Genomic DNA, 9,540 nt, shown 5'->3' on the forward strand with positions numbered 1-9,540 from the left:
TGTAATTGGAACCTACTTTGGATAGAATAGTGATAATCAAAAAATTAAATATTCTTAGCTAAGAATTGGTTTCAAAATTGATATTTTAAAATGATGAATGAATTAAATTTTTAAGCATAATAATTGTATGCTTATATATGATCTAATTTCACATACATTTGCTAGAGCTTGAAATTATTTAATACTTGTGTCTGATCTGTCTTGTATCTATCCATGGTTTTTTACTTGTTCTTTCAGTTAAGGGCACCCTGTTTTTTGAATATAATTCAAACCTGTTATTGCTTTAACTATGTAGGATATTGTTCTGATTGTTCAAAGGATACTTGATAGGTTGTGAGTTTGCTTGATCTTAATACTTGCATAAGCCCTTTGTGGGTTGGTTTTTCTTCCTGTGCTATTAAAGAATTTTACTAATATTCTCAGGAACTAGGTAAAAGCATGTAAGTTAAGAAAAAGAAAAAAAAGAACATAAGTATTTTAAGCCATTTAAGCCATTTTTACCAAAAGGAACCAGGACTGAGAAGTAGCTGATTTCAAGTTTGAAACAGGAAATATACCAGATAAGCCTAGAGATCTTGTCATACCAGAAAGTAAGGGAGCTATTAAAAAGATTAGTGGAGTTGTATCAAAAAGACATAGAAACCCACTTGATGACACTCCTTTGTTTAAAGATGGTATAACTTGAGTATCAAAAAGAATAATTGCTATAATTAAGATACATTAAATATATTAAGCTTAGAATTTATAAAAATTTCATAGGTCTCTTTTGGGTCATGCTAGGGAAACAGGGTATTATTCTGAAAACTGGTAAATAAAGGGAAACAGTTGAGCATCCATATGTGTGTGTCTTTGCCGAATGAATTTTATCTTGGTTTAGCAGGATAGTGGATTAGTAAAAGAACCCCAGCTAATGCAAAAGAAGTGACAGAATTTGAAAGTCATCATTTTGCAGTCCTAGTGAGATAACCCCTGTGGACATGACTGTCTACACCACTTGAGAAAAACTGATGGAGAATTTTTTTGTTTGTTAATTTTTTTAAGTTTATTATTATTTTTTAGTAGTTTGTATACCCAAAATGGGGCTTAAGCTCATGACCCCAAGATCAAGAGGCTCAATGCTGACTGAGCCAGCCACTCACCCTTTGATGGAGAACTTTATAATTAATAGAATGATCACATTCAAACTCAATCATCTTTTTTTCTTTCTACTAGTATTTTATTTTATTTTATTTTTTTAAGATTTTATTTATTTATTCATGAGAGACACAGACAGAGAGAGAGAGGCTAAGACACAGGCAGAGGGAGAAGCAGGCTTCATGCAGGGAGCCCGACCTGGGACTCGATCCCCGGTCTCCAGGATCACACCCTGGGCTGCAGGCAGCGCTAAACCGCTGCGCCACCGGGGCTGCCCATATTTTTTATTTTTTTAAGTAAACTTTACTCCCAACGTGGGGCTTGAATTCACAAACCTGAGATCAAGAGCTGCACGCTGCACTGACTGAGCCAGCCAGGTCCCCCAACTGATTAGTCTTAACATGAGAGATAAAACCAAACATTAAGTGCTTTTAGCACCACCTATAGAATATTTTTGCCAAACAGTTAAACCTGATTTTAGATCAAGCATTTGGATCTATTTACTTTGTAGAAAATAGAGAGTACAGATGAACATATGGAAATATGGTGTAGAGATACAATTGACCAGATCCATAATTTGAGATTCCCAGCAAAGCAAAAACCTGGTTTTTTCAACAGTAAAAATTCTTTTCAAGGAGAAAAGTGTGAGGAAAGATATACTATATCATAAGAGATTTAAGGCCAGAAGGTCTTAAATCTTAGTTTGCCTGGGATAGCCTTGTTTACATCTATTGTTTGGAGGTAATTGTTGGCTAAGAGTGGCGCTTTTCATTCTGAAAAGTATCCCATTTTGGGTGATAAATTATATAGTCATCTAGGTAAGATATATATCAACCAAATCTATGATAAATTCAAACAAATTGTAAAAAACATTTGAGATAATTGGTGAAGTTTGCATACTGATTAGACATTTGGTATAAAGAAATCAAAGTTAAATTATTTTTTTTTATTTTTAAAAATATTTTATTTATTTATTCATGAGAGAGAGAGGCAGAGACACAAGCAGAGGGAGAAGCAGGCTCCATGTAGGGAGCCCAATGTGGGACTCGATCCTGGGTCTCCAGGATCACACCCTGAGCTGAAGGCTGATGCTCAACCACTTAACCCAAAGTTAAATTTTTTAGATGTGAGAGTAGTCTTAAGCTCTTACTCTTAGTGATGTATGCTGAAATAAATGGAATGATACAGGATTTGCTTTAAAATAATTCTAAGGAAAAAAAATTCTATGGGAGGAGGAGTAGGTGATTAATCTTGTTTGATCTATACCCCATGTGTTGATTGATGTTGAGAATGGATAGTCAATTCAAGGGGATTAATTATACTATTCTATTTTGGCTTGTGTTTTTAAAACTTTTTACTATGGAAAATTTCAAGATGCGGGGAAATAATATATTGAATAAAACACTGACAACTTTGATTTTAATGATGAAAGCTCATTTGTATCATTTACAGGTTGTAAACCAAGATTGTGAGGCTTCAAGTTCAGAGATTACTGAAAAATTAACTGAACATAAAGCAGCTAATGAGAACCAGCGTAACATTATTTTTGGTCAGATAACTACTGATGAAGAAAAATTAATGGCACAAAGTCTAGAACTTAATGAAACCATAAAAATTGGTTTAGCTAAGCTTAATTGCTTTCTACAACAGGATCTGAAACTGGATATCCCAACAGGTACTTTAAAGTCAAAGAGAACTCTTTAAATTTTTGAAGTTGAAGTCAACCTTCTACTGTGGCAGATTTTCAAAAAAACCAGGTCCTGTCATTTTCTGGTAGGAATTTATCAAGATTAGATGTCATGATATAGGTGATATGTACTTGTAGAAATTTGGGCATTGCCATCTAATAAATTTTACAAACATTTAGGGAACTGGCTTTGTTAAGAGAAGATTTTTATTTATTTATCTTTACGTTTAATAATTTATTTATGTATTATTATTATTTTTAGAGATTTTATTTATTTGAGAGAAAAAGAGCATGAGTCGGGGAGGGGCAGAGGGAGAAGCAGACTCCCTGCTGATCAGGGAACCCAATGTGGGGCTTGATCCCAGAGCTCTGGGATCATGACCTGAGCCAAAGGCAAATGCTTAACCACTTTTAAAACTTTTAAAAAAAAATAAGTATATATACATATATATCAATTATAAAAGGAGATGATGCTAAAGAATGTTAGTTTTTTTTTTTTCCACAGGAGTCTGGTAATTACACTTTCCAAGAAATAAGGAATATAAATGTTAAGCAAAAAACAAGTGCTTGTGTAAAATATGAGAGCACGATTTCATTATAAAGAAATGTAATTGGGGGGCATCTGGAAGTCTCAGTTGGTTAAGTGTCTGTCTTCAGCTCAGGTCATGGTCACAGGGTCCTGGTATCGAGCCTCATCAGAGTCCCTGCTCAGCGGGGAGTCTGCTTCTCCCTCTCCCTTTGTTCCTCCCCCTGCTTATATGCTTATTCTCTCTCTCTCTCTCTCTCTCAAATAAATATAATCTTTAAAAAAGAAAGAAATGTAAATGGTTAATATTTAGCTGCCACCAAATTTACAGTGAAATGATTTTCCTATCAAAATGATCTCGTTGGGAAAACTAGACTCTTTTCCCAGTAATGCTGCCATTTCTCAGAACACTCTGATTCCTTTTAGAACCTATAATACATCTTTTGTACATCCATAGAGATGGATAATTTCATGTTTGGGGGTAGGTTGAATCTTGAAAATAGCTGAATCTATCTAAGGTCATTTGTCAAGTTAGGAAATAGTAGTTTTTTGTTTTTGTTTTTTTTTTTAATAAATTAATTTTTATTGGTGTTCAATTTACCAACATACGGAATAACACCCAGTGCTCATCCCGTCAAGTGTCCCCTCAGTGCCCGTCACCCATTCACCCCCACCCCCCGCCCTCCTCCCCTTCCACCACCCCTAGTTCGTTTCCCAGAGTTAGGAGTCTTTATGTTCTGTCTCCCTTTCTGATAAGGAAATAGTAGTTGTAAGCAATATATGCCTGACAGGTAACAAGATTGATACCCATGTGTGGCAATGGTTATGTCTTCGGTAGACAGACTCAACTGAGAAGTATATATTCTAGCATAAAAAAAAAAATCTTGTTTCTATCCCACCCTTCAATTTTTTACCATTTATATAATGTCCACTAAAGGTATGACACCACAAAGGAAAAATTACTTATACCCATCAACACTGGTGAGAACCGAACCACGTGAACAGCTTCTGGACCAGTTGAAAAGGAAACAACCTGAACTGTTAATGATGTTAAAGTGTTCAGAAAATAACAAAGAAGAGATCAATCAGGTAAAATTTAAAGCATCATCATTTTAAAACTCACATAAACTCCTATGTCATCGATTTCATTCTATGAAGAACTTCATTTTTTGTCCTTTGATCCTATCCTGCCTCACTAATGGTAGTTGTCTGACCCTTAAGCTTATTTCTTTTAATCTGGCCATTTTTTTATTATTAAGGTAATAATAATAATAATGACAACCAGTATTTATGTTGTACTTATTATGTACAAGAACCTATTCTAAGCATTTTACATATATAATTACTCAGTTAATACTCTCAGTAGCCCTATGGAGTGGATGCTAGTACTATCCCCATTTTATAGGTGAGGAAACTAAGAATTACTTTGTCCCAAGTCACAGGATGGAGTTCGAACTAGAACCTAGAAGAGTTCTCCACAATCTGTGCTCTTAACTGTAGTGATTATAGAGAAGTTGGGAAGTAGAAAATAACTGTAATCCCATTATTCTGAGATTACTACTTTTAACATTTTACTTTACTACTTTTTACATTTTACTTCTCTATGAGAAAAGATATTTGGGATTATTTTCATTATTTTTTTAATTAAAAATATTTTTTTAATTTAAGTAGTTAACTTTTTAATTTAAGTAATTTTTTTTATTTTTTTATTTTTTTACTTTAAGTAATCTCTGCACCCAACATAGGGCTCGGACTTATGTCCCCAAGATCAAGAGTCCCATACTCTTCCAACTGAGCCAGCAGCCAACCAGGCACCCCTCCCTCATTATCTTTTAGACTTTTTTTTTTTTTTAAGATTTTATTTATTTATTCATGAGAGACACAGAAAGAGAGAGAGGCAGAGACATAGGCAGAGGGAGAAGTAGGCCCCACGCAGGGAACCCAATGTGGGACTCTATTCCAGGTCTCCAGAATCACGCCTGGGGCTGAAGGCGGTGCTAAACCACTGAGCCACCTGGGCTGCCCTCTTTTAGACTTTCTACTAATTTTGTTGAGGTTTAATTTTTATACAGTGGACATTGTGTAATTTTCAAAGAAGAAAGCTGCACTTACTTTTGTGAAGATTTCTAAATTCTTGGACTTAATCACACATCTGCCTTCTTATTTTAGGACTTGGATGAAGAAAAGTCTGTTCTAGGGCACTCTATTGAAGAACCTGTAAGTCAGGAGTCATCTAAAGATGCTAGTGCGGATTGTTCATCAAGTGGTGGGATTCCATTTTTCCAGGTATGTGATTATATCCTGTCACATAACCCTTCCACATCTGATGTAAATCAGTCATTGGCTATTCAGTGTGAAGGCATTACTCTGGTAGGTAGAACAGCAAGATATTTTGTCATTCCTTTGGGATGGCTTGTTAATTTTTCTGATTTAAATTATTTACACAAATATGATAATTGATCAGGGGTTTTCTTTAGGAAAATTAAATGCAAAGTTTGAGTTAATCTCCATCCTCAGCACTCCTCAGCTATTACAATTAATCTCTTTCTACTTCCTCCATACTCAGAATGGATATTGAGAGCAGTCATTTCTCTCTTCCCTTTACCTTTTACATGGAAGTCCTGGAGTTTGTGTCTCCCATACTCAGACTTTGAAAGCTAAGAAGTTTATTTTTTTTTTTAATTTTTTTACTTAGTTATGATAGTCACACAGAGAGAGAGAGGCAGAGACACAGGCAGAGGGAGAAGCAGGCTCCATGCACCGGGAGCCCGACGTGGGATTCGATCCCAGGTCTCCAGGATCGCGCCCTGGGCCAAAGGCAGGCGCCAAACCGCTGCGCCACCCAGGGATCCCAAAAGCTAAGAAGTTTAAAAGACAGAGACTGAAGGTCTCTCAGGTTATATTAATTTCTCCTACCGTAGAGGCTTTTCTCTTGTTAAGAATTCCCCCATGTTTCCTGATCTCACTTCCCTTGATCTTGTGCAGTTAAATCCTGTGACCTTTCCTAACCCCCCCTTTTTTTTAAAGGATTTTATTTATTTATTTGTTTGTTTGTTTGTTTGTTTGTTTATTTATAGACACAGAGGGAGAGAGGCAGAGACAGGGAGAGGGAGAAGCAGGCTCCATGCAGGGAGCCCGATGTGGGACTCGATCCCGGGTCTCCAGGATCCCACCCCAGACTGCAGGCGGCGCCAAACCGCTGCGCCACCAGGGCTGCCCATCCTAACCCTTTTTCAACACTGTTGGCAGCATGGCACTATAAACTGCCCAGCATTTTTCCCTTTATTTTGAATACATGAGCCTAAATATAGTCTGTGATGGAAGGATTTTCTCACATGAGACATTGATATCTACATTTTACTGTTGAAGGGCTGCTTCTGATAAGCCTATGTTTTTATACCTCTTAGACTGGCAGGTCTTCCCAGCAAGGCCTAAAGATCCTCCATCCATGATTTAAGCTGTTAAAACTTCTAGCTTAATTTCTGTTAAATTCCTCTCTCTTTGTCAAGATAATTTTATCCCCAAATCATCCCTGCCTTTTGCTTTATTCTTTACTACTAGAGAACTCTAAATATATTTCTTTCCATTTTTCAATCCTCTCTTCTATCTTTAAAGGTAAGGAAAGAAGGAAAGTTAAGAACAGAGAACCTTAGTTACTACTGAATCCCCGGTTGGAAATCCTTTCATTATTACTGTTTATGGCATTTTGAAGACTAGGCTTAGTGGTTGATCTATGGCAGGGAAGGCCCTACAGTATCAGAAAAGACTTGGGATTGGATTTTACACCTTCAGCTGAAGTCTGAAATTTTTTTTTCCCTGCTAGCAGTCTCATGGAGAAATTTTCTGGGTTTGAAATTCTGGAGGTGGTTTATGATTTGTCTTATCATAGATGACTGGATTCTGCAATGAATGTCATTAGTCTCTTAAAGCCTTCTATGGGCAAGTATGAGAATTCTAGTGAAAAATAATTCCTAAGTGAGAAATATGAAGTAAGTTTTAAAAGAAAGGGTAAAAGACAGTTAAAATGTTTTGAGGTAGCCATCAGATTCTCTGCTTAAGATAGAATTCCTTTTTTTTGCATGATATCAAATCTTTGTTTTCCTAGAGCAGGATTTCTTAATAGCAGCACTATTGACTGTTTGAGCTGAAAAATCCTTTGTTGTGGTGGACTAACTTGTATGTTTAACAGCATCCGTGGCTTCTATCCACTAGAAGCCAGTAGCAGTTCCTAGTTTTAACAACCAAAAATGTCTCCAGATACTACCAAATATACTCGGGGGGGGGGGAGGTAAAATTGCTCTCTCTTGAGAACTACTTCCCTACAGTAAAATCCATAATTTTGCCTTGAAAAATCATGCATAAAGTTAATATTTCATTCACTTCACTCCTTCCATTGATGGTTAGTTGAAGAAGGCATTCATTTCTACTTGACATACAAATTGTTGGCTCCAATTTGTGCTGAGCCTTTTCCACACTTAATTTCTTGCTGATAACTCAGAGAACTTTGAAAATAGAGTATAGCTAATATGTATCAAATGTTACTTTATATTGATTTAATTTCTCCCTTGATGTCCACAGCATAAAAAACCACATGGAAAAGACAAAGAAAACAGAGGCATTAATTCAGTGGAGAGGCCTAAAGTGGAAGAAACTACAGAGCATTCTGTTACAAGGAGCAGATTACCTCTACGAGCCTAGATAAATCTTTAGTTAACTTGAGGATCGGTAATTCTATTTTTAAGAAAAATGAAAAATAAACCTAGAACTCCAGAACTTGAGCCTTATGTATAGACAAAAAACAAATGGAAAATATCAAGGCAATACTGTATATTTAGTTGAATTTAAAATGTATACTCATTTTTCTATCATCCCTGTAGTACACTGTGTATTAAGTTGGGTTTTATTTGGGATTTACATTGAGTAAATATGTATTTTTAGCTTTCAACATAAAATAGCCCTTTCCTAACAAATGAAAAATATTTTTCTTATATATCACTAGGCAGCACATATAGAGAAGTTGCACCGTTTTCTAGGCTTTAACTTACATAGGTAAATATTGCCAACTCAGTCTTGGGAAGGCACATCTCTTACTTTTCTTGGTGTAATTGAATTATGTCTATATCTGCTTACTTCCTTCCCTAGACTTTTCCATTCTGCATTCTTAGCTTGCTTTCTCCTTTTTCATTTGTGTCCAAACCATTTGTAGAGCTACAAAATGGTATCTATTCATATTATAAGGTATCCTGAATTTTACCTAGAAGTCTTGAACACTTTCTGTGGTGCTATTAAGATTACTGTCAACAATAAACAATTCTAGAAGTATTCCTTCCTTCAATATTTTTAGTTTGTTTCTCCCTAGACGAAAAGCATTCTTTATGAGGCCTAACACATTAGCCCCCACAGAGTTCATAAAAAGCCAGCTTCTCTTCTCTAGAATGTAGATTACTCTTATGGAAGAACTACCATAAGATCTCTGATTAATGGCTGTGTGCCCTATATCTTGTGCAGAAGGTCTCAGTGATTTAAGGGCTTTTTGAAACTATTAATTATGACTATAATTTATATCCTTTTGCTTGCTTACTTGAAACTTTTTGTACTTTGTATATAATAAAAATATGTATATGTATGTTTTTCCTTAGTGAAATCTTAACCCTTAGAAAGGTCCTAACAGTTTTGATCTAGCAGCCAAATTTCTGGAAGCTGGATTTTTCAGCATGAAGAACAAGCACACTTAGAAGGAATATAGGCAAAGAAAAAAATTTGTGCCTACATCAAGTTAAGTGTATAAATTTTAGAGAGATTTGACTGTGATAGCTAAGTAAAGCCAAACCCAACTGGAGAATTAGAAAATGGCTACTTCAAGGAACTAAATTTACCTTGCAAAAGTATTAATTACCTTAATGAAAATAATGCTGCAATTTCTCTGCAAAATCAGATGTCAACATAAGCTATGGATAATATCTAATAAACTGCCCTCAGGAAATCCATTAATAAATTTGGATTCTTTTTTTCTTTTTAAAGATTTTATTTACGTATTCATGAGAGGCAGAAACATAGGCAGAGGGAGAAGGCAGCGAGCCTGCTGCAGGACTCGATCCCAGGACTTGGATCATGATCTGAGCCAAAGGGAGAAGCTAAACCACTGAGCCACTCAGTTGTCCCAATAAATTTGGTTTCTGCATTAACTTACTTG

General features: G+C 35.7%; 1 protein-coding gene across 2 annotated transcripts in view; it reads left to right on the forward strand.

Annotated features, from left to right (window-relative positions):
- Nucleotides 1-9,330, forward strand: part of KIF11 (kinesin family member 11) — a 49,660-nt gene extending 40,330 nt beyond the window's left edge. For both annotated transcript variants that reach the window (XM_055334442.1, XM_055334443.1), the window contains exons 19-22: nucleotides 2,587-2,809; nucleotides 4,285-4,436; nucleotides 5,517-5,633; nucleotides 7,926-9,330. In XM_055334442.1, the coding sequence (XP_055190417.1) occupies nucleotides 2,587-2,809; nucleotides 4,285-4,436; nucleotides 5,517-5,633; nucleotides 7,926-8,045 (612 nt within the window). In that variant the 3' untranslated portion in view covers nucleotides 8,046-9,330. The remainder of the gene's footprint in view (nucleotides 1-2,586; nucleotides 2,810-4,284; nucleotides 4,437-5,516; nucleotides 5,634-7,925) is intronic.
- Nucleotides 9,331-9,540: the final 210 nt, after the last annotated feature.

Source organism: Nyctereutes procyonoides, unplaced genomic scaffold (assembly GCF_905146905.1).
Source record: "Nyctereutes procyonoides isolate TBG_1078 unplaced genomic scaffold, NYPRO_anot_genome, whole genome shotgun sequence".
Taxonomy (NCBI): domain Eukaryota; kingdom Metazoa; phylum Chordata; class Mammalia; order Carnivora; family Canidae; genus Nyctereutes; species Nyctereutes procyonoides.